At 43.9% G+C, this 26,414-nt stretch overlaps 2 protein-coding genes across 2 annotated transcripts in view; both read left to right on the top strand.

Annotated features, from left to right (window-relative positions):
- cacna2d1a (calcium channel, voltage-dependent, alpha 2/delta subunit 1a) overlaps positions 1-26,414 on the top strand; it is a gene marked incomplete at its 3' end in the record, with an annotated part of 155,204 nt that overhangs the window by 75,259 nt on the left and 53,531 nt on the right. The window contains 9 exon segments of the mRNA XM_083794557.1: positions 3,220-3,351; positions 4,193-4,262; positions 8,933-8,983; positions 12,368-12,467; positions 18,800-18,958; positions 21,223-21,327; positions 22,083-22,161; positions 24,277-24,326; positions 25,068-25,157. Coding sequence (XP_083650683.1) covers positions 3,220-3,351; positions 4,193-4,262; positions 8,933-8,983; positions 12,368-12,467; positions 18,800-18,958; positions 21,223-21,327; positions 22,083-22,161; positions 24,277-24,326; positions 25,068-25,157 — 836 coding nt within the window.
- Positions 5,222-6,358, top strand: LOC310853560 (uncharacterized protein; the record flags this gene model as incomplete). The annotated part of the gene is made up of 2 exons (XM_083757940.1): positions 5,222-5,254; positions 5,507-6,358. 2 exons carry the CDS (start codon positions 5,222-5,224, stop codon positions 6,356-6,358), a joined length of 885 nt encoding a protein of 294 aa, XP_083614066.1.

Raw genomic sequence — 26,414 nt, 5'->3', positions numbered from 1 at the left:
TACAGTATACACAGGAGTGATGTTTGCTGAATGTTTGACCCCAGAACAGAAGCACTAGTTCATGTGGTTAAAGAACACGAGACTCGGTTATATGCTCTCTCTCTCTCTCTCTCTCTCTCTCTCTCTCTCTCTCTGTCTCTCTGTCTCTCTGTCTCTCTGTCTCTCTGTCTCTCTGTCTCTCTGTCTCTCTCCTCTCTCCTCTGTCTCTGTCTCTGTCTCTGTCTCTGTCTCTGTCTCTGTCTCTGTCTCTGTCTCTGTCTCTGTCTCTGTCTCTGTCTCTCTGTCTCTGTCTCTGTCTCTGTCTCTGTCTCTGTCTCTGTCTCTGTCTCTGTCTCTGTCTCTGTCTCTGTCTCTGTCTCTGTCTCTGTCTCTGTCTCTGTCTCTGTCTCTGTCTCTGTCTCTGTCTCTGTCTCTGTCTCTGTCTCTGTCTCTGTCTCTGTCTCTCTCTCTCTCTCTCTCTCTCTCTCTCTCTTCTCTCTCCTCTCTCTCTCTCTCTCTCTCTCTCTCTCTCTCTCTCTCTCTCTCTCTCTCTCTCTCTCTCTCTCTCTCTCTCTCTCTCTCTCTGTGTCTCTCTGACAGTGTGATCTACTGTATATATATATCAAATTACAGACAGTGTGATATAATTATCCCACAGGGTTATTCCAGACCTCCTTCCTGACCTGTTGGGGGCCACACTGAGTAGGGCAGAGACTTATGTACCGTATATGGCTAATATGTTATGGTTGAGGTATATATGGGATATGCAATCTCACCAAAGGATTGCCAAGGATTGTTGATACTGACACTGTGTGTGTGTGTGCGTGTCTTTGTGCCAAAGTCACAGGCCCTTTGGTAAAAAGCGTACAAGTTGATTTTGTTTTTCTTGCACTCACGCTTGTGCTCGATATTACCGTCTGTCTCCGTTCATTTGGCACGCTGATTGTCGGGTTGCGAGTCACAAATCTCTCTCTCTCTCTCTCTCTCTCTCTCTCTCTCTCTCTCTTTGTCACTCTCTCCATCTCTCTCTCTCCTGTCTGTGGTCATCTTGGTCAGTCCGCCGTGCTGTCTGTGCCCTTGTTGTGACGAGCTGGACGTCATCCCAGAACGCTGTAATCAGCCTGATTGTGTTCGTCCAACCTGGCAACCTCCCTCCCTCCCGACCGTGAAACTTTCTCTTTTAACCCATTCTGGGCGGAAACCCCTTTTGGTGTTTTAACATTATGTCACACTTTAGCTATTACAATTTACAATTTAGGCATTTAGCAGACGCTCTTAATCCAGAGCGACTTACATTAAAGGACCACTTCACCACTTTTCAACCTATCTTTAATGGATCCCCACTAATATATCTAAGGGGGTGGGGTAATTGCTACGGGCCATGATGGAGTCTGAAAAGGTGGGTTTTCAGACTACGGCGGAAGATTGGGAGTGATGCTGCAGTTCTGACTGCAATGGGAAGTGCTATTGAGTGCAGCACGAGCTTGTAGGTCTGCTATTTTTATGAATTTCAGAAAACTCAGAATTTAGAAGATTTCTTTTACATTTTTGACGTCGGGGCCTAAATGGATTAAAGATTAAAATAAAATCATCCCATTTCATCCATGCTGTAGTATTTGCTGTCTGAGAAAAATGCAATTATAGTGTGTAGTCATTTGTGTAACACAGCATTTAGTGTGATTATGGGAAATGTATGATATGCGGGGGCATCATTATAAAATAATCCAACTAACCAATCGGACGGTATTAATTGTGTAATTTAATTGGCAATCATCACGATTGTTCTCACATAAGCTGTTTTGTGAGTAAATGTTCCTGCCGGGCAAACAGATGACAGACAACCAGGGTGGAGATAACTAGGACAGTATGTCGGTATCCATATCTCATCGCCTTCTGGCTGATTCTCACACATGCTCATTAACCCCTTCTGACCTGAGATCAGATTCTAAAAATATTTTCTACTTTTACTTTTCTGAAAAAGCTATGTTTCTATGTCAGTCGTTCCTTGATTTAAAAGAAATAGCAGACCTACAAGCTCGTAGCGCGCCACTCGGTGGCGCACTATGTGCTTGTAGATCTGCTATTTTTCAATAGCTAAAACATAACGTATTGCTAACACCAAAAGGGGTTCCCGCACAAAATTGATTAAAAAGTGTGTGTGTGTTCTTTGCACCCAGTCAACTACTGTAAGTGCGCGCTACGGTACTGCACTGTACATGTTCCACAGATGCAAACGTAGCCTGGTGAATACACAGGGACATATACAGTACGTGCATTAACCACATACTATTCCTTTTTTACCATTCTGAATTCCCATAGAAGGGTTTAATATCGCGTCATATTTATAAGAACTGGTTTCACTCGAATGCCAGAATTTCATACCAATAAGCGTGGGACGGCGTATCTTGGTAAATTAAGGACCTTTTCATTCACCCATTTTGTGTGTGTGTGTGTGTGTGTGTGTGTGTGTGTGTGTGTGTGTGTGTGTGTGTGCGCGCGCTAGTAATATCATTGAGCGAATGGCCCTCCTTGATATGATTGCAGGTTTTCAATTCCTTCAGCGTTCTAACCTCTATTTATCTCTTTTCTCTCTCTCTCTCTCTCTCTCTCTCTCTCTCTCTCTCTCTCTCTGTCTCTCTCTCTCTCTCTCTCTCTCTCTCTCTCTCTCTCTCTCTCTGGTTGTCATTGTCAACCACATCCAGTCCACAAATAGGTTTAGGTGGTTTATTGGATCATTTTTGTCGTTGGTGTCGTAATAATACTTCAAAGTCAAAACCAGAGGGACGTCTGCATGGACTGCTCAGCGCATACTCCTCTCTGTAATATCTATATCATTACAGGCTCTGCCCATTTCGGGCCTGATAAAACGGCACTAGAATTGCATTCGTGAACGCGCATGAACGAGCACCGCGGGTCATTCGTGCGTGCGAGTCGTGAACGAGTATGACGCGCGTTCATGTTTTTTGGCCCAGTTCGGCTCGAGCTGCAGTTCTTGCTTTCGGCCAGCATGTCCATTTGGCTTCGACGCTTCCTCTCGGTGTCCGGGGCTTTGGTCAGAACACCAGTTGGCGTAACCCTTTTTAATCGCCCCGATCCTTGTTGATTACGGTATTTAGGTGAATGATTAGATAGATAGATACTAGTTATCTGCCAAAACTACGACGCAAACATTTTATGAACTGTCAGCCGGTCCATATGGTGAGGGGAATGTTAATGTGTGTGTGTGTGTGTTTGTTCCAGCCACCATCGTGCTGAATGAGTTGAACTGGACCGCAGCGTTGGAGGACGTGTTCCGCAGAAACGTTGAGCTCGACCCGTCTCTGCTGTGGCAGGTGTTTGGTTCTGCCACCGGGATGGCCCGCTACTTCCCAGGTAATGGAGAAAAGATACCCATTGCACAATAAAACCATGTTACTAAGCAGAATTCAAACAAGCAGTACCAGAATTCATATGTGATAATAAACGGCAGCATCGAACAAGCAGAGTACACATTAGCTCTGGTCCATAGCCTTCTACTGCCCTGCAGGATAAGGCTATGGGACTTTCTGTTTTAAATCTCAAATTGAAATCAGACCAGCCTCTCCTCTTTAGCGTAAATAAAAAGAACGTTTTTGCTACTCACCAAAACAAAGCGGGTTGTGTTATTAGAAAGCCTACTTTCCTTAGTGGACCACACGTATAAACGGAGGAAAAATATTCTCTATGAGAAAGTTCTCTGGGCAATATCGGTAGAGGGTGCATTGGAGCAACTAAAAGTATTTTTTTTCCGGTGGAAACAAAATCCCCTTTTGGCCAAAAAGTACTTTTTATACGTTTGGTGGGGGGTCTCAGAGTGCGTCCACTAAGGAAAGTAGGCTTTCTAATGACACAACCCGCTTTGTTTTGGTGAGTAGCAAAAACGTTATTTTTATATACGCTAAAGAGGAGAGGCTGGTCTGATTTCAATTTGAGATTTAAAACAGAAAGTCCCATAGCCTTATACTGCAGGGCAGCAGAAGGCTATGGACCAGAGCTAAGTACACATATGGAGTTACATGCAAATCAGTCAGTATATTATGTTTGTAGATAGATAGTTTATTTTATATATAGATCTCGAGATCCATCCCACTGTTTGATGTCAAACTCGGCGTGCGTACGTCGAAGGTCATCATTCAATGACAACCCTGGCCATGCAGTGTCCCTTAATGTTCTTTTTCCTCTGTCCTGACCCTAGCATCACCCTGGATGGACGCAAGTAGAACGCCCAATAAGATTGACCTCTACGATGTCCGTAGAAGACCGTGGTGAGTGGACAGGCGTCTCCGTAACACACACACATGCACGCACGCACGCACACACACGCACGCACACACACGCACGCACACACACACACACACACACACACACACACACACACACACACAGACACACACACACGCGGCCACTCAAAAGCTGTGCCTCATTGAGCAAACAGAAAAGCACCGACACACAAATTGCACATTGCACAGAGACAGAGAACAACACACATTCAAGTCCAACAAGCGCAATCTGATGATTAAAAAAAGCCCCACCGAAGCTAACTAAATCAAAAGGGTACACAAACAAAGCATTGGAGCCATCACTATGAAGCATCGTGAAATTATATTAGCTTCACAAGGCCCGTCAGGAGGATAGTACCGGTCCTGGGCCTCACGGAACAGAACAGAACCTTGGATGGGAAGGGAACACTTCACCTTGTAACTGTCCTTGACGAGCAGACGGTTCAGCGTACCAGTGTTGTTTTTTTGGCAGCAAATTTCTGTTTTAGTCATAGTCTCTTGAATAGTTTTCATTTAGTTTTAGTCACATTTTAGTCACCCGGAATGTTTTATTGTTAGTCTAGTTTTAGTCGACTAAATCTACAGGTGATTTAGTCGACTAAAATGTATTTTGGCGGGCCTTGATGCCGTCGTAATGACTGATTTGACATTTTCAGCATGCAACCAAGTGTAAAATGACTTATACTGAATCTCTTGTCCACTAGTCCCCTTCCTAACATTTTAGTCTAGTTTTTATCTGTTGACGAAATTGTCATTACATTTAGTCTCAGGTTTAGTCACCATAGCTTAGTTTTCATTTAGTTTCCATTTAGTTTTTGTCAGTGAAAATAGGTAGTCTTAGTTTTAGTCGATGAAAACAACACTGCAGCGTACATCTGCTTACTACTCTGTGTCTCAGAGGCTGGTGGTGGATCGCTCAAAAAGGCATCCGACATCATCAGCCAATGACATCATCAGCCAATGACATCATCCAGCAGGTATTTAAAGCTAACGGAAGCTACAGATGTTTTGCTTCTTCCACTGTCGGCGTGTTTTGAAACGCTATAGCCACGATCGTTGCATCATTCAATACGCTTATCTCAAAAAGTCCTGGCATCATCGACTCGTCCCTCTCCCTGTTGAATGGTCCTAGGTATTAGGCAGGGCTCGTGACGTTGCACAAGCCTGCTCTCTCTCGCGCCTCTCGGGCAGCCCATTTAACATCAAACCATAGACATTACATTACCCAGTGTCGTCATAACGAGTCCAACAATCCAGAAAGTGGTTCCATCAAGAAAAGGCCTTGTTGTCCAAACCACTGCGATATGGCCGACGGGCCGGAACCGGTTCTGCTCCTGGAGCCTCGGCACGAGCTCACATTCCGAGGTCCGTTCACAGATGTGGTCACCGCCACTCTCAAGCTCTCCAACCCCTCCACGGACCGGGACGTGTGCTTCAAGATAAAGACCACGGCGGCGCGCATGTACACGGTCCGGCCCAACACCGGCATCATCGCCGCCGGCGCCTCGGCCCACGTCTCGCTCACGCTGCAGCCGTTCGACTACGACCCCGCGGAGAAGAAGGTCCAGCACAAGTTCATGGTCAAGTCCATGGTGGTGCCCCCCGGCGTGACCAGCACGGAGGGAGTCTGGGAGAAGGCCAAGCCAGACGGACTCCAACCGATGGACTCCATTAAGCTGAGGTGTGTGTTTGAGCTGCCCGTGGAGAAAAAGAAGAAAGCGCACGACATGGAGACGAACAAGATGACGACGACGACGTCCGGCCAGCTCAAGTCGGAGACGACCTCCACGCCGCCACCGTCCACGACGAAGTCCACGGGCTACGCGCTGGACAACGACGAGGTGATGCTCCGGAGGTGCACCGTGGAGGAGTACAATGAGATGCTGAGGCTACGGGAGGAAGAGAAGAAACCCATGCGGGAGGACTCCGGTTTGAAGAAGAGCACGTCGGGCATCAACGCGGTGCCGTCTCGGCACACGGTGGTGAAGGAGGAGAGGAGTCAGCATGTGGTGACCCTCCTCCTCATCACGCTGTTCTTTGTGTTTGTGCTGGGCATCGTCGTGGGGAAGGTGGTGATTTAACTAAAAAACATTGCATGGATGCACCTGGGACGTATCCTCAGTGATGTATCCTGACTGGTCAACGGGGTTTCGGTCGGGTCTCTCTCTCTCAACATCATACCCCTCACTCAGGCGACCCAGCCGGGAGTGATCAAGTCCCGACTTACGCCCCTGTAGCTACCCTCGATCAGTCCCACTAGGGAAAAACCAGGGGCACACAATCCGTTGGAACGACTCCAGAACTACTCTGCCAGGGCTGGGAGGTACACTTCTGGCACATGGAAGGACTAGGCTCTGTGGGTTGTCTCCTGGCCGGGCCCCTCCTACGTCTCACCAGGTCCACTCCTGCTCTCACCAGGAGTAGAGCGAGGACCTGTGCGTTGCACCAGAGTCCCAGCACCAGACAGTTCATTCAGGAGTGGTGGGCAATGGTTCCGCAGGGTCATGGTGCTGCGGCTCCGCTTGCTGCTTGCATGGCCCTCCCCAAAGGCCTCACCGAGGGTATATAAATACAGATACAGATTACAAAAACTTAGGTTGGGCCCTCAGTACATTATGAAAACAGTAAATAAATATCAATACTACATTTTACCCCATGTAAAAGGTTTTAAAAAGGTTTTAAAGGAACTCAAACAGCCTACAAGGCCGTAACATTTTGGCTTGTTTAGCACCACCCTTCTGAGAGCCTTATGGTCCCCGTCTGAAAATTGCAGATCTACAAGCTCACAACGCGTCGCGCTGCGCCGCGTTGAGAGCTTGTAGATCAGCTATTTTCGGGGCTCCATACCAGCTGGTGAGGCTTCTCGTCAGCGGGGTCCGTTTGAACCGTCCCTGATGACTTTCTGGGACTAGCTGAGCCTACATAACAGTATCTGGTTAGGATGCCTCTCGGGCGCCTCCCTAGGGAGGTCCTCGACGCACGTCCCACTGGGAGGAGACCCCGGGGCAGACCAAGGACCACGTCCCACCGGGAGGAGACCAGGAGGAAGTCACTAATGTTGCTCTGGAGAGGGAAGTCTGGAGCACTCTGGTGGAGCTGTTGCCCCCCACGACCCGACTACGGATAAGCGGTTGAAGATGGATGGATGGATGGTTCCAGAGAGAGAGATGAGGCTGTGGTCGACACAGAGCTATTGTCAATCAAACCGACGACTCCTCCAATCAGAGACTTTGCGTAGACCAGCTTAATTGGACAACATGTGATGGAATGCAACGTGCACCATACATACTGTACTACAGCACCACGACCTGTATGTCACTTGAAGACGTCCATTTTGAATACACTGTGGTTGAAAGAACGCAACACTGTTATTGTTTGTTTGTTTGGCGGTCCCGTGCACCGCACCAGTTACATTTTACTGTTAAAAACATCAAGGTTCCTTTCTCTTTTTTTCTTCCTAAAATAATACTAATAATAAATCACACTTGTGTGAAAAGAGGGGCGCTCTTATCATCATCATCACATCCCGTGCTCAGCCAATCAAATCATCACAAATGTGGTACACTACAGCGCCCCTCAAAAAGTAAACAATGAGCACATGGCGGGTTGAAATCATCAAACTACATTTTCCATCTCTCCACACAACACCGCCGTTACGGATTCTCAGGCCTGATCTCCATATATGTCCGTGTCTGTGACATAACCTAATGCAAGACAAATGTGTCCCAAAACGGGACATTTCACAACTCGCCTACCTGAAAATGTATTTTCTGTTTATCTACAAAGTGCTGGAGACACATGGGAAGATTCCTGTTACTGAACACTATAGCAGTTATATATTAACCTTTACTTTTTGTTTTAACCAAAATATATCACTTAGCCTACCTTTTTATATTTAAAAGCATTAGGGTTAGAATTACAAATTATATTTTTAATCAGTGTCACGCTTTGAAAGTAGCAGGCCTACGAAGTCAGAGGTGTCGTGCGCCGAAAAGTGTTATTTTTGGTACACAATAAACCGCCAAAATACACTATAGTAGTTTAAATTGTATAGCGTATAAATTGGCTTTGTCGTGCCTTAACGTGCACAGGTAGACGCACCGTACATTCTAATGTGTGCACTGTGAAGGTGCACACACCATGCACCGTACACATGCACTCTAACGTGTGCAGGTATACGTACATACACACCATGCACCGTACACATGCACTCTAACGTGTGCAGGTATACGTACATACACACCATGCACCGTACACATGCACTCTAACGTGTGCAGGTTACACACACACCACACATTGTACACATGCACTAACGTGTGCAGGTTACACACACACCACACATTGTACACATGCATTCTAACATGTGCAGGTATACGTACGTACACACCACACATTGTACACATGCACTCTAACGTGTGCAGGTATACGTACGTACACACCACACATTGTACACATGCACTCTAACGTGTGCAGGTATACGTACGTACACACCACACATTGTACACATGCACTCTAACGTGTGCAGGTTACACACACACCACACATTGTACACATGCATTCTAACGCGTGCAGGTATACGTACGTACACACCACACATTGTACACATGCATGCATTCTGACGTGCGTTAATGTCTGTGTCTCTGCTTCCTCTCCAGGTACATCCAGGGGGCGGCCTCACCCAAGGACATGCTGATCCTGGTGGACGCGTGAGTGTCTCCGTTCACCCTCATGTCACCCTTATGTCACCCTTTTGTTACCCTTATGTCAGCTGACCTTATGACGCCCTGTCTGTAGAGAGGCCTTTCATGCTAGTAGCGGTCCTCTCACTCATCTCTGCTGAGCCGCTTGGCACCGGGTTAAAATGGGTTTTACAAAACCGTGGGATAAAACATTTAAGAAAATAAGAAATCAAAACCTACAAAAAAAAAACTACATTTTTCAAATGTTCGTAACAGTACAATATTTGCCTCTGAGATGTAGTCCTGATAAATTACGTTTTTGGGGCGTACAAGGTTTCCACCCGACTGCTGTGACGAGTGACATGCTTCTGGTTACAGTATGCTTCTGGTTACAGTATGCTTCTGGTTACAGTATGACATGCTTCTGGTTACAGTATGACATGCTTCTGGTTACAGTATGACATGCTTCTGGTTACAGTATGCTTCTGGTTACAGTATGACATGCTTCTGGTTACAGTATGCTTCTGGTTACAGTATGACATGCTTCTGGTTACAGTATGCTTCTGGTTACAGTATGACATGCTTCTGGTTAGAGTATGACATGCTTCTGGTTACAGTATGCTTCTGGTTACAGTATGACATGCTTCTGGTTACAGTATGCTTCTGGTTACAGTATGACATGCTTCTGGTTACAGTATGCTTCTGGTTACAGTATGACATGCTTCTGATTACAGTATGACCTGCTTCTGGTTACAGTATGCTTCTGGTTACAGTATGCTTCTGGTTACAGTATGCTTCTGGTTACAGTATGACATGCTTCTGGTTACAGTATGCTTCTGGTTACAGTATGACATGCTTCTGGTTACAGTATGACATGCTTCTGGTTACAGTATGACCTGCTTCTGGTTACAGTATGCTTCTGGTTACAGTATGCTTCTGGTTACAGTATGCTTCTGGTTACAGTATGACATGCTTCTGGTTACAGTATGCTTCTGGTTACAGTATGAGAGCAGATCTACAAGCTCATAGCGTGCCACCGAGTGGCGCGCTATGAGCTTGTACATCTGCTATTTTTCAATAGCTAAAGCATAGCATAATGCTAACACCAAAAAGGGGTCCCGCCCCAAAATGGGTTAAAAGTGATTTGTCTGAACTGGACGTCACCACGTGCTGCTCGCTAATTAATTACCGCCGCGGAGCAGAACTGCTAGCTGGCAGCGCACCGAGGCTAAATGACAACACAATTTAATAAATGAAAAGAATACATTTCAAACTGCCTCAAAGCCCCTCGGCTCGGCCGAGACACCGATAATTGGCCCGCCTAAAGACTGTGACAGTCTTTCAGACATCAAAAGGACTGCCACCGCAAGCGGAAGATTAACCCATTTTCGGCGGCAACCCCTTTTGGTGTTAGCATTATGCTATGCTTTAGCTATTGAAAAATAGCAGATCTACAAGCTCGTAGCGCGCCACCAAGTGGCGCGCCACGAGCTTGTAGGTCTGCTATTTTTTTTTAAATCGAAGAACCACTGTCATAGAAACATAGCTTTTTCAGAAAACTGTCAGGATGTAGAAGACATTTTATAGAATCTGATCTCAGGTCAGAATGGGTTAAAAAGTGCACCCTCATTGTTCTGTCCATTTACTTCTCTCTACCTGTAGGAACCAATTAAGATGAGTATTTAATTATATCATCATTTTATAGACCATCATTTATAGTCCACTTTATAGTAAGGAAGTTATTATATGAAAGAACATCATTACATTAACCCATTCTGAACGGGTGTTAGCATCATATCATGCTTTAACTATTGAACAATAGCAGATCTAGGTCTGCTATTTTTTTAATCTTTAGAATCTGATCTCAGGTCAGAATGGGTTAAAGCACATAGTTCTACTGTCTTAAGGAAAAGTTTTCTTGGTTTGGTTTATTCAATTATTTTTGTTTTAAAACTTGGATTATCCATCTCTCAATATTCTGGGGTACCTTATTTATACATTCCTCTATTCTACATCCACACTGTTCCAAAACTGGATAATGAGAAGAGAATGTTGTGTTCTAAGTGTTCTAAGGCTAATGCTATAGAATATAGAAAATAAGAACATGATCTCATTACCTTTATTTGTAGTTGTTACGTCCCGAGGTGTTATTTTGTGCAAAAGTGCATTATTGGCTATTTCCCCTACCATAAGCCCTCCTTTAACCACTTAAACCCTACTGTATACATATGCTATAGTCTGTTCTCCCAGGGGTTTTGAATACTCAACTATTTTTGCAATACTTTAGCCTTCCTGGCAGCATGATAAATAGTGGTTGTACAATTTACAATTTTAGGCATTTAACAGACGCTCTTAATCCAGAGCGATTTACATTAAGCAAGAACAAAAAAGCATGGGAATACATCACATAAAAAGCATTTATCATGAAACATGTGTAAGCTAAGAAATGTAACAGTGGAATATCTATTATACATTATATATTATATACTACTATGCTATACATATGTACTATGACGTGCTGTGACTACATACAATGCAATTATAGTGCTGTCTACATAACATGCTATAAGTCTGTGTCAAATGTGTATTTCTTTTATGTTGCTATCTCCCACACTGGGAGTGTGTGTCTGGGTGTGTTTGTCTATCTTCAGGGTATCATTTGGTAGTCTCTGCTTTAATCAAAGCCAGCCGTGTCACAGCTCGTTAACGATGTTTCTGATCTTCTCCATGGTTGATTAAAGCTTAATGTATAAAGTGTACACCATAGCAGGAGTGTGGTGCTCGCCTAACAACGTGTCGCTTTGCAACACATTGTTAGCTTGTAGATCAGCTTGTTAAAGCAAGCAACACTGTCCTACGACGAAGTATAAATTAGGCTTCAGGGGAATCTGTTCTGTAAATCTTGTTCAGTATTGCGGAGGGTTGTTCTCTGTATATATTTATCACGAGTGGCTGCAGAATGCAAAACATGTCCTGTTACATGCTTCACAACTTTGTACAATGAATGGAACTTTATTGACAGCCGTAGCCAGAAGACAAACAACAATTAAAAACATACAAAACAGTTACAAATAATAAATACATTCGTTCATATAACTCTAAAAATCTCTTGTGAAAAAAATAAATCTATAAGAGGCACTCATACCAATGTTTCCACATCAAATAGCGGTATCTAACAGTGCTAAACCTGGGATTAGTCAACACCTTAATCACGTTATGTGACCCGTCAACTCTGCTTTTAAAGCTGAACATGAGGTTTCTCAAGAGAGCCTGGAAGGTGGTTTAGACCAGTGTCGTAGAAGAGCTGACTAGCACTGCCACCCCTATAGGCTTCTTCAGAATAAGTGTCATTATAAGTGTACATGATTCCATAATATGCATGTGTTTATGTCTATAATTGGTCTGTTGTAGGAGTGGCAGTGTGTCCGGGCTCACCCTCAAACTCATCCGTCAGTCCGTCAACGAGATGCTGGAGACGCTGTCGGATGACGACTTTGTCAACGTCGTCAATGTGAGTGTTTATATGTTTACACACACACTGCTTTGATATGGATGTCTCTTTTATTAATACATATTCCATGCAGTTATTTGTATGTAGTATTGTCTGTACTGTGTCTTCTCTCTTGGCGTGATGAGCAGTGTGTATTGCTGTTGTGCAAAGTAAGAAAGTACATTTTACTTATCGCTCCACCGGGCGAGCGACTACACGCACACATGTGCGCAGTGTTCACGGCTTATCCTCTTAGCAAACTTTGCAAACTTTAGTAGTATTCAATCAAAGAATACTTACATGCCCCAAAATAGCGACGCCAGGCTGAAAGTGATTGACAAGATTAAAGACGTGATGCAACACACGCCAAAAGTGTCCCTGGGATAAGAATGGAACATGGCCCTGGTGCTGGTGGGGACATCTGGAACATGGCCCTGGTGCTGGTGGGGACATCTGGAACATAAACACACTCACATCCATCATCATTAAACTCATTAACTGCCAGAGTTTATAACATCGTCTATCGCTCCCGATTGAGTCGGGAACCACCCGAGCGTCAAAAATGCCCAAATTATCACCTAGTGTACGGCCACCATCAGTTTGTTGTCTCCACCAGGCCGAAGGCCTAGAGGGACAGTATGTTTTGCACTCCGTCCGTCCGTGTGTGTGTCCTTCCGTCCGTCTGTGTGTGTGTCCGTCCGTCCTTCCGTCCGTCCGTTATCAGCTAATCTCCGGCACCGTTGGCCCGATCCATGCCAAACTTTGCACACACACTCCCTGGATGCCAACGACGAACCCCAAATATTCCTCAACGGCCTGTTATAGCGCCACCAGGAGGCCACAACCTGACCTGACCTGCCCTGGTGGAGACCTGTGCCGATTGGCACTTTATCTAGTTTAGTTTTTATTTCCGTTTCTGTCAGTGTATTTAGATACCTTTATTATCCCGCGGGGGGGGGGGGGGGGGGGGAATCAGAAATCACAGCATGCTACGAGACCTTCTGCATCTGTCATTGATTCGGTATCAAAGAAATGCCATTCTTTATTCAAAAGCTGCACACACGCAGGGAATAATACAAATGACGACGCACATGAAGTGTAAATGTCTCTCTTTCTCTCTCTCTCTCTCTCTCTCTCTCTCTCTCTCGCTCCCTCCCCCTCTCTGTCTCTGTTTGCTTTTGAAATGAACTGATATTTTTTAATTACATTTCCTTTTCCATTTGCCTAATGGGCGCAACTGTTTGTGTTGTCGTCAGACCCGCTCTATCTGGAAGGGGCTTTTGAAGCTGATGAAATTAGGCAGCCACATCATAAGTATATTGGTGGCTCGCAGCCAGTATTTATTTCAGACGTTTCCAGCAGCATATTGAAAGCTCTGATATTGCGTTTCCTATTAACCCATTTTGGACGGGGAACCCCTTTTGGTGTTTTAAACATTATAATTTAAGCTATTGAAAAATAGCAGATCTACAAGCTCATAGCGCGCCATCGAGTGGCGCGCTATGAGCTTGTAGGTCTGCTATTTATTTATTTTTCAAAGTGAAAATGTGGCACAAATCTTTGAATATATACATTCTTTCAGAGCGAACGTTTTTTAACTCAAATCTTTGCTTCTGAGGGGGGTCCCTGGAACAACATATTTTCAGATGGGGGTCGGTGGCCAAATAGTAAATACATATAATTCTGGGGGTCCTTGACATGAAATATTGAGCACCTACTGTCTGACATAGAAACATACTGTAGGTATTTCAGAAAAATGTCAGGATTTAGAAGACATGTTTTAAATGTCAACGTCTAAATGGGTTAAGATAGCCCGAACGTGTTTATGTCTGGGTTAGTGGATTGTTGAAGAGGGGGGGGGGGGGGGTTGATGCACGTGACCCGAGTCTAGAGATGTTTAGTAGTCAGGTGTGTGTGTGTGTGTGTGTGTGTGTGTGTGTGTGTGTGTGTGTGTGCGCGCGCATACAGACCTGCATGTCTCGGTGCATTGGTGTGCGTGTGTGTGTGCGCCTGTGTATGTCACATGTGGGGCCGGGGGGAATGTTAGCGCGTGTGTGTGTGTGTGTGCGTGCGTGCGTGTGTACGTGCGTGCGTGCGTGCACATGTGTGTGTGCACGCACATGCGTGTGTGCGTGTTCAGAGCTCCACCCTCCTTAACCCATTTTGAGCGGGAACCCCTTTTGGTGGTTACATACAGTGTTATAATTTAGCTTTTGAAAAATAGCAGATCTACAAGCTCATAGCGCGCCACCGAGTGGCGCACTATGAGCTTGTAGATCTGCTATTTTTGAAAAATCGTTAAAATGTGCCTCATTAGACAGCATTATTGTGAAGCTGGCTGTGTGTGTGTGTGTGTGTGTGTGTGTGTGTGTGTGTGTGTGTGTGTGTGTGTGTGTGTGTGTGTGTGTGTGTGTGTGTGTGTGTGTGTGTGTGTGTGTGTGTGAGGCGGGGATAATCCAAATGAAATCATTGACAGCAGTAGAAAAGTATCTTTACATGATTTATTATTAACTGAGATTATATGGGATTGCAACACGATACCCATACTGTATATTCAGTGTTTTTATTTTCTTACAGTCTGTTACAATTTACAATGTAGGCATTTAGCAGACGCTCTTAATCCAGAGCGATTTACATTAAGCAAGAACAAAAAAGCATGGGAATAAATCACTGTATTCCCACTGTTCCTATTGTTCCTATGTAAAGCGCTTTGGGTATTTAGAAAAGCGCTAAATAAATTTGAGCTATTATTATATTATTATGTGTCAGAGAGAGTATTCAGTGTGCATGTGTCTGACAGAGAGAGAGAGAGTATATTCAGTGTGCATGTGTCTGACAGAGAGAGAGAGTATATTCAGTGTGCATGTGTCTGACAGAGAGAGAGAGAGTATATTCAGTGTGCATGTGTCTGACAGAGAGAGAGAGAGTATTCAGTGTGCATGTGTCTGACAGAGAGAGAGAGTATATTCAGTGTGCATGTGTCTGACAGAGAGAGAGAGTATATTCAGTGTGCATGTGTCTGACAGAGAGAGAGAGAGTATATTCAGTGTGCATGTGTCTGACAGAGAGAGAGAGTATATTCAGTGTGCATGTGTCTGACAGAGAGAGAGAGTATATTCAGTGTGCATGTGTCTGACAGAGAGAGAGTATATTCAGTGTGCATGTGTCTGACAGAGAGAGAGAGAGAGTATATTCAGTGTGCATGTGTCTGACAGAGAGAGAGAGTATATTCAGTGTGCATGTGTCTGACAGAGAGAGAGTATATTCAGTGTGCATGTGTCTGACAGAGAGAGAGAGAGTATATTCAGTGTGCATGTGTCTGACAGAGAGAGAGAGAGTATATTCAGTGTGCATGTGTCTGACAGAGAGAGAGTATATTCAGTGTGCATGTGTCTGACAGAGAGAGAGAGAGTATTCAGTGTGCATGTGTCTGACAGAGAGAGAGAGTATATTCAGTGTGCATGTGTCTGACAGAGAGAGAGAGTATTCAGTGTGCATGTGTCTGACAGAGAGAGAGAGTATTCAGTGTGCATGTGTCTGACAGAGAGAGAGTATATTCAGTGTGCATGTGTCTGACAGAGAGAGAGAGTATATTCAGTGTGCATGTGTCTGACAGAGAGAGAGAGTATTCAGTGTGCATGTGTCTGACAGAGAGAGAGAGTATTCAGTGTGCATGTGTCTGACAGAGAGAGAGAGTATATTCAGTGTGCATGTGTCTGACAGAGAGAGAGAGTATATTCAGTGTGCATGTGTCTGACAGAGAGAGAGAGTATATTCAGTGTGCATGTGTCTGACAGAGAGAGAGTATATTCAGTGTGCATGTGTCTGACAGAGAGAGAGAGTATATTCAGTGTGCATGTGTCTGACAGAGAGAGAGAGTATATTCAGTGTGCATGTGTCTGACAGAGAGAGAGAGTATTCAGTGTGCATGTGTCTGACAGAGAGAGAGTATATTCAGTGCATGTGTCTGACAGAGAGAGAGTATATTCAGTGTGCATGTGTCTGACAGAGAGAGAGAGAGTATATTCAGTGTGCATGTGTCTGACAGAGAGAGAGAGTATATTCAGTGTGCATGTGTCTGACAGAGAGAGAGTATATTCAGTGTGCATGTGTCTGACAGAGAGAGAGAGTATATTCAGTGTGCATGTGTCTGACAGAGAGAGAGTATATTCAGTGTGCATGTGTCTGACAGAGAGAGAGAGTATATTCAGTGTGCATGTGTCTGACAGAGAGAGAGATAGTATATTCAGTGTGCATGTGTCTGACAGAGAGAGAGTATATTCAGTGTGCATGTGTCTGACAGAGAGAGAGTATATTCAGTGTGCATGTGTCTGACAGAGAGAGAGAGTATATTCAGTGTGCATGTGTCTGACAGAGAGAGAGTATATTCAGTGTGCATGTGTCTGACAGAGAGAGAGAGAGTATATTCAGTGTGCATGTGTCTGACAGAGAGAGAGAGGCTCTTTCAGTCTCAGCCAAGGCAGATGTGTATTAATGAGCTTTTTTCCCCAGTCCTCTGTAGAGAGTGTGTGCGTGTGGCGCACACGCGTACTCTCTAACTCTTTGCATTGTGCCATTTTTGGATAATATTGCAGTGCTGATATTATGTTTCTCCACTCACCTGATCCATTTCTCTCCAATTAAATAATACATCTCTTTTTTTATTTCCTTATACCGCTTGTCTCTCACATCCTTTCCTCTTGTCCTTTCAACCCTCCAGTCTCCCTCGGTCTGTTACCATTTTAATGCATATTATTAAGGCGTCTAACGAGTCAAATGCTTTGGCCATTTGTGACCTCTCGTAACGAGCTCTTTGTCATCTACACACATCGTGTATAACGCAAGGTTGAAAGTGATTAGAAATCATAAATGCATGCATTTCTCATAACGGGACGAGGTGTATAGAACAACCAAAAAAAAAAACGATTGAACGCCCGCTCGTTGGAGCCAATTTAGAATTGAGTCTAATGGCGGAGCCCCCAGTATCACCTTTATGGGGTTTTCCTCCCCAAAGCCCCCCCCCCCCCCCCCCCCGACCCGCCCGCCACCCCCCCCCCCCCCTCCCCTTCCCCTCCCCCCAACCCCAACCCCATTAACCTGGCCTCACCAGGCTTTCCACCACCTCAGAGGAAAGCCTGGTCTCTGTTTCAAAAGTCCGTATGATCCTGTCGGGAGCGGATGATATCGTTACGTCATGTTGTAGTATTGTTTTGTAGTCGACAGGATGATATCGTTACGTCATGTTGTAGTATTGTTTTGTAGTCATCAGGATGATATCGTTACGGCATGTTGTAGTATTGTTTTGTAGTCATCAGGATGATATCGTTACGGCATGTTGTAGTATTGTTTTGTAGTCCTCAGGATGATATCGTTACGTCATGTTGTAGTATTGTTTTGTAGTCATCAGGATGATATCGCTACGTCATGTTATAGTATTGTTTTGTAGTCATCAGGATGATATTGTTACGTCATGTTGTAGTATTGTTTTGTAGTCGACAGGATGATATCGTTACGTCATGTTGTAGTATTGTTGTGTAGTCATCAGGATGATATCGTTACGTCATGTTGTAGTATTGTTTTGTAGTCATCAGGATGATATCGTTACGTCATGTTGTAGTATTGTTTTGTAGTCGACAGGCAGGAACAACAGGCGGCGGAAACTTCCTTTTCCCTTTTCTCAATAAAAGCTCTCGTAGCCTGTAGCTTTTATTGAGAAAAATCGGTTTGAGGGAAAAGGAAGTTGCCGCCTGTTGTTCCTGCCTGTCGACTAGTACAAAACAATACTACAACATGACATAACGATATCATCCTGATGACTACAAAACAATACTACAACATGACGTAACGATATCATCCTGATGACTACAAAATAATACTACAACATGACATAACGATATCATCCTGATGACTGCAAAACAATACTACAACATGACATAACGATATCATCCTGATGACTACAAAACAATACTACAACATGACGTAAAGATATCATCCTGTCGACTACAAAAAAATACTACAACATGACGTAACGATATCATCCTGTCGACTACAAAACAATACTACAACATGACGTAACGATATCATCCTGATGACTACAAAACAATACTACAACATGACGTAGCGATATCATCCTGATGACTACAAAACAATACTACAACATGACGTAACAATATCATCCGCTCCCGACAGGATCATATACCCTAAATGAAATGGTGCCCAGGCTACGCTCCCCCCAACCCCATATGCTGAGAATCCTTGCATTTATGAGCTGGTATGCAAGTTGGATGTCTCTCCCTTCCTTCTCTCCTCCGCCTACCCAGTCATCCCTCCTTCCCTTGTTCCCTTCTCTCCAGTTCAGTGACAAGGCCACGCCGGTGGCGTGCTTCGAGCACCTGGTGCAGGCCAACGTCCGCAACAAGAAGGTGTTGAAGGACGCCGTGCAGAACATCACCGCCAAGGGCACCACCAACTACCGGGGCGGCTTCGAGCTGGCCTTCCAACAGCTGGCTCCGGTACGTCCAACACGTGTGTCAAGTATTGTACTTTTCGCCTCACAGCTAGAAGGTTCTTGGTTCGATTCCCACTCGGGGGGCGTGTGTGCTGGCAGCGTGTTCCCTCCTCCGTGTCATCAGTGCCCATACCCGAGGCGGGGTTGGCGAAAGGGCCTTTCTGTGTGGAGTTTGCATGTTCTCCCCGTGTCCCCTATAGGGTAGGTACCCTCACAAAAAACATGCAGTAACCCTGGTCTCTAAACTGCTTTCCCCTGGCCAGCCGGGGCGCCTGATGGAGGGGAAAGGAACTGGTTGGAATAACGTGTTCCTTCCACGCGCTACGTCCAACCAGGGAAACTCCCCCCTGTCAGGTGTAAAGGAGCAACTTGGACACTCAGGCATGAAGGAAGCATGAGTTCAAGTCCGTTGCTCTCCCCTTGTCCCCCATATATGGGGACTAGGTTGGTGGAGGGTGTGTAGAGACCAGGATCACATTAGATGATTGACACAGGGGTGAAAAATGGGTTACAAAAACGTGGGATAAAAATTATGAAAGAAAATATATATTGTACTTTTTTTACTCCACTGCAATTATTTGATAACTCAAGTCATAAGCAGCGAGTGCATTCTTAGCATTCCTAGACAAGCAAACAGTCTTTGAACGACTACTGTCCATTTAAAAAAAAATGCTGTGTTGATGAAACTACACGAATCAGCCTATTATTATTATTATTATTATTATTATTATTATTATTATTATTATTATTAGCATGTATCCACTGCCTTTAATCAAGAAGACTAATCCTTTCATGAGTAACTTAAACCCAATGGATTCTGTTGAAGGCTTTTAAAGAACTCTGTCTCCCTCTTTTGGTCATATTAGAGACTGCAGTCTTTCAGAGCAGTTGCATACTGTAGTTTTATCCTTGTCAGCTTGTGTGCCCGTGTCCATACAGTATGTCTGACTGTATGAGTTATTAAAAATGTCAAATACATCATCACCCTAGAAGGTTAACCCATTCAGGCCCGACGTAAAAAAAAGACGTCTTCTGAAAGAATATATATATATTCAAAGATTTGTGCCTGCCCATTCTGGGCAGGGAACCCCTTTTGGTGTTTTAACTAAGCATTATGTTATACTTTAGCTATTGAAAAATAGCAGATCTACAAGCTCATAGCACGCCACTCGGTAAATAGCAGACCTATCATAACATAATGCTTAGTTAAAACACCAAAAGGGGTTCCCTGCCCAGAATGGGTTAAGTATGTACAACTCAGAGATCTTCATCTAATGACATAAGCCCTATTTTATACTTTTAAAATGTCTTTAAAGTAGTGAAATTAGACCAGCTACAAGCATTTACATCTATCTGCACAGTGCTTTAATATTTTTTGGGGGGAAAAAATCTATTGAAATTGAGACTAAGAATCAATTCCAGGGACTCACTGATCAAATGCTTTCGCCCATAATGACGTTCGGGTTGCCTTTTAATTTATTTTCTCTTTTTAGTTTTCAATGAAAAATTAGAAAATTGTGAACATTGAAAAGAAAATGAAACCCAACAAAAGGGACGCGTGGTTAAAAGTGGTTTAATATTGTCTGTAAAATGAACCCTTAAATCTCCAGATGCTGCAGTTTGGCTATAAATAGACTGACTGACGGGTGAGGAAGGTTAGGGTTCGGACGGTGGCTCCCAGGTGTAAATATATTTTATCGTTCATGAGCCTATCTTGTATGGGCGGCTGTGGCTCAGGAGGTAGAGCAGGTCGTCCAATGATCCCTGGGTCGGCGGTTCGAATCCCGGCTCCTCCTCCTCCTGTCCACATGTGGAAGTGTCCTTGAGCAAGACACTGAACCTACATCGCCTCCAGTGAGTCGGTCGGTGTGAGCTCGCCACCGTCAGTGTGTGAATGTGGGAAGTGAGGACGCTGGCGTCGACTGTTCGCCGCTTCACCTCCCAATGTATGAATGAATGAACCTTCACCTCCCGATGTATGAATGAATGAACCTTCACCTCCCAATGTATGAATGAATGAACCTTCACCTCCCAATGTATGAATGAATGAACCTTCACCCCCCAATGTATGAATGAATGAACCTTCACCTCCCAATGTATGAATGAATGAACCTTCACCTCCCAATGTATGAATGAATGAACCTTCACCTCCCAATGTATGAATGAATGAACCGTTGTAAAGCGCTTTGAGCACTTGGAAAAGCGCTATAAAAATGCAGTTCATTATTATCTTGTACTATTTCCTGTGCTTATTGTTTCTCCTCGCAGGGGAACGTGTCGAGGGCCAACTGTAACAAAATCATCATGCTGTTCACCGACGGTGGAGAGGAGCGGGCCAAGGAGATCTTTGACACGTACAACGCTGACAAGAAGGTAGGGCTGGAAACGACACGCCCGCACGCACGCACACACCAATTTGATCCAATCAGAAGAGAGGACCCCTCAAGATCATTTATCAGCTTCAAAGTGTTCCAGTTCCAATTGTCTTTTTTTTACTTGTTTATCCTGTATCTTGTTGTTGTATGACTTCTCTCTCTTGATTGGATAAAATTGGTATCCCAAGCTGAAAATCCATTTTCTGTTTACTAAAGTTCTGGAGAGAGGAGGATGGAGACCTCTGTTACTGAACAAAAAGTCTATTAGAAATATAGACTATATAATATATTAAAGTGATGCAGACAGACAGACATCATCATTTTTTTGTGAACACAAGGTACAGTATTTACATTTACTGATTACCTCGAGAAAGTTTGGGATAAGCCAACAAAGAGAACATGTGTTATTATTATATCATGTACAGTTTATTAGTGATATAATCATTTGTGTTATCAATATGATCTTTTGTGTAAATTGTGCAGCTTTCAGTTATTGGGAAGTGAATGTAACATTTTCTAATTATCTTTTTGTGTTTTCACCAAATGATGGGTCGACACAGAATAAAATCAATCATTCAGTCAGTCAGTCAGTCAGTCATGCATTCATGCATTCACCAAATGATGGGTCGACTCGACACAAAATTAAATCATTCAGTCATTCATTCACAACAATAACACAGAGGTAGCATGTTTAGAATACACTTTAGCTTAATCCAGTTTTTGGTCTCTTAACTAAATGTGTTCTGTCCACAGGTCCGTATCTTTACCTTCTCAGTGGGTCAGCACAACTACGACAAAGGACCCATCCAGTGGATGGCGTGCAACAACAATGGTACTACATTAAGCTAGGCATTACTTTATGCTAGCCATAGGCTAACAACGAACAAGCTAAAAACTTTAGAACAAAACAAACCCATCCGTGCTACGTTGACTGTGCTGATCGCTGTGGAATTCTCCATTTTGACATTCTGCGGGTTCTTTTCTACCTCAAGATAAGACCCGAGGGCATGAGAGCATGACATCCACACTAAATAACCCGTGGACAATAAAATCGAGTTATACAAATCGATAAATTATTGTAGCGTTTGGTATACAGTACATGCTAGATTACCTTTGTGCCCCTAATTATTATCTCATGTTGTAATGTGAAATATACACTATATTTCACAACAGACATTTCTATAGAGGTTTGTTGTGCAACGAAGCCATAAGGATTGGTCAGCTAAGTATGCTTCCACAGAATCATTCATCCACTCCCTTTTTACGTCCGTCTGATTGATGTTGGCTCCGTGTTTAAAACAACTTGGAGCTGCAATCTATAACTGTTATGTTCTATCTGGAATTCAAACACGTGTCTCCTACATGGGAGACCATGTAGGAGTGTCTCCATGTAGGAGTATCTCCTACATGGGAGACCATGTAGGAGTGTCTCCATGTAGGAGTATCTCCTACATGGGAGACCATGTAGGAGTGTCTCCATGTAGGAGTATCTCCTACATGGGAGACCGTGTAGGAGTGTCTCCTACATGGGAGACCCGACATCTACCGCTCAGCCAAGAGTCAAATCGCTGCTTTGCCCACGAGAGATATTGCACTTCAGGCGGAGCTAGTTGACATTTTCTTATATATATATATATATATTTTTTTTTACCCTTTTTCTCGTGCCAATGAATGATTGATTGTGTCACTGCTGTTATATCCTACTGTCTCCAACAACGCTACTCAGGGAGTCCATTAGTGATAGTCTCTGTAGCTGATGGGTGCAGATTCTTGAAGATAGCGCGCCACTCATAGCGCGCCACTCGGTGGCGCGCTATGAGCTTGTAGATCTGCTATTTTTCAACAGCTAAAGCATAACATAATGCTAACACCAAAAGGGGTTCCCGCCCAAAATGGGTTTTAATAGTTTGAGTTTCTTTATTTCATGAAATCACATGCAGCAGCAGTCCACCTAGACATGGAAATATAAATTGCATAAGCTATATAGAAACATACATTTCCTATTTATATTAACCTAAATATGCATATATATATATATATATATATATATGCAGCATACTGTAGGATATATTCTGCATATATTGCCATAATATGTTAATATATTTAAAATAAAACCATAGCACCGCCAATAGCCTTTGTAATGTCGCGCACCTCCTAGAAGGCGCTCGCGCACCACAAGGGGTGCCACGCACGCACCACAGTTTGGGAAATCACTGACCTAGAGAAATGAACGCGTTTCGGCGCGCAGGCCTTCCTCCTGGCCGGCGTGCCGAAACACGCACTTGTGCCCGAGCACCCGAGCACCTTGACCAGTAGATATAAGCGACATCAGGGCACATGGACACACTGTACCATACAGATTAGTTCAAATAATGTCTTATTCATTTAAATAAGTCCTGTTGCGTAGCGTTTAAATTGGTAAGATCGGCAGGTTATGAGCTTATAGGACGGTCCTCATCGGCCCCAGCATGCTCGGCCACATGATGGTATATATTACAGAACGGTGTGATGACGTCTGAATATTACAGAACGGTGTGATGACGTCTGAATATTACAGAACGGTGTGCTGACGTCTGGATATTACAGAACGGTGTGCTGACGTCTGGATATTACAGAACGGTGTGCTGACGTCTGGATATTACAGAACGGTCTGCTGACGTCTGGATATTACAGAACGGTCTGCTGACGTCTGAATATTACAGAACGGTGTGCTGACGTCTGAATATTACAGAACGGTGTGCTGACGTCTGAATATTACAGAACGGTGTGCTGACGTCTGAATATTACAGAACGGTGTGCTGACGTCTGAATATTACAGAACGGTGTGCTGACGTCTGGATATTACAGAACGGTGTGCTGACGTCTGAATATTACAGAACGGTGTGCTGACGTCTGAATCCTCGACCAACAAAGTCAACGTTCTCAACGATTGTTTCTTTCCTTTCAGGTTATTATTATGAAATACCATCCATCGGGGCGATCAGAATCAACACACAGGTATAGTACATGACACGCACACATGAACAACTTTAGCTCTAATCTATGTCATATACAACCAATAGCAAAACTACAGCAGTAGACACAGGATCTGATGGTCAAGAATTTATCCCCAGAGCAAGATTTATATAGCTATATATAAATATTAATATATATATATATAATATATAATATTATGTAGTACTCTGGGGGCCAGGGGAGGAGAGGAAAAAAAAGAAGGAAAAAAGAAAAACAACTTTATTAGGAAAGAAAAACTCAGATTAAGCATTAAAAGCAATAACATATATTTAAAAAAAGAACGGAAGCGTAAAGGCGATTCTAAACGGAAAGGCGATTCTGAACAGGTGGGAATGACCTCGTTTATCCTACTGTACTGTATGTTGGTCACTGTTTTCTCAAAGTCCGTGACGGTGTTCTGTGCACCCTCTAGTGGCTGGACGTCTCTCTCTCTCTCTCTCTCTCTCTCTCTCTCTCTCTCTCTCTCTCTCTCTCTCTCTCTCTCTCTCTCTCTCTCTCTCTCTCTCTCCCCCCCCCCCCCCCCCCCCAACAGGAGTACCTTGATGTGTTGTATGAATCCTCTCTCTCTCTCTCTCTCTCTCTCTCCCCCCCCCCCCAACAGGAGTACCTTGATGTGTTGTATGAATCCTCTCTCTCTCTCTCCCCCCCCCCCCAACAGGAGTACCTTGATGTGTTGTATGAATCCTCTCTCTCTCTCTCTCTCCCCCCCCCCCCCCCCAACAGGAGTACCTTGATGTGTTGGGCAGACCGATGGTGCGAGCGGACCGGAGAGCCAAGCAGGTTCAATGGACCAACGTCTACTGGGACGCCCTGGTATGTTACACGCATTAACGACACAATGCATATTGCAGACCTGTAGGTCACACACGTGTGTGTGTGCGTGCGTGTACTAGGTATTACTATACTTGTGAGGGTCCAAATGTTCCCACAAGTATAGTAGAGAATACAGGTCCAGTGAAGCCAACCTCCTGAAGGTCCGCAAGGCCAAGTACCGCACCATGGGGGGACAGACAGGGCCTTCTATGTTTCAGCCCCCCAAACTCTGGAATGAACTCCCTAACCATCTCCCTCTCTCCTCTCCTTCAAAACCTCACTCAAAACCATAGACTGTAAAAAATATGGACAAAGCGTTCCCCGGGTCTAACATGAACGTAAAATGAAGCCTGTCAGTCCTTGAATTGTACATTTTTATTTTTACTCGAGTGGGTGGGGGATCCCGATCATAGACTGTAATGGTAGTCACGCCCCTCAGAACATACGCGACTTTATGGTCATTTTTTTTATAAATGGGACCATAATTTTCCAAAAATAATATTATGACTTTAAACTAGTGACTGGAAGCAGAAAGTATTCATGACCATGTTTATTAAGGTAATACAGTCTAGGTGAAGTTGGGCCCAAATACATGGACTTCTATGGGGCTATGGGTTTTTATGGGCCCAATGACAGCGCCACAACAGGCCATTATATGAAATCCCGATTTCCTTGTGGCTTCACAAAATATCTGTCTGACTGCCCCCCTGCTCAAAACCCACCTTTCCCCAGCTGAGGTCTGGTTAGGATGTGTCCGTCCCCCCCCTTCCCTCGTTATATCGTTTTATCTTTTTAACCCTGTACTGTTGTTGTATCTGTTACGTTTTGCTTTGGGGTTTTTTCTCTTAATAAAGTCTGTTCCTAGTGTTCCTATGTAAAGCGCTTTGGGTATTTAGAAAAGCGCTATATACATTTAAGCTATTATTATTATTATTATTACTACTTTTACAGGGCAAGGTTATAATTAAATACTTTGGGATTTTTCATTATAGTTTAGTTTTTTAGTGAGTTGGTTTATTTTATTTGAATTTTTTTAATTCAGATTAGTTTTCATTTGTTTTTAGAGCGGGTTTTGTTAGTTTTTTATTTTACACTTTTTTATTAGTTTTAGTGTTAGTGTGGTTGCCCAGACTCTTGTAATTGTAACACTTTATTGTGGGCTCGCCTCAGCGAGCACACAATTGTTACTGCCAGTTTATATTTATTTATACTTCTTTATTCCAATTTCCACCTAATTTGTCACCTAACTACTTCCGC

This window comes from Protomyctophum parallelum (genome assembly GCF_964188405.1).
Source record: "Protomyctophum parallelum genome assembly, chromosome: 22".
Classification (NCBI taxonomy): domain Eukaryota; kingdom Metazoa; phylum Chordata; class Actinopteri; order Myctophiformes; family Myctophidae; genus Protomyctophum; species Protomyctophum parallelum.
This window is presented reverse-complemented; position numbering and strand designations above follow the sequence as displayed.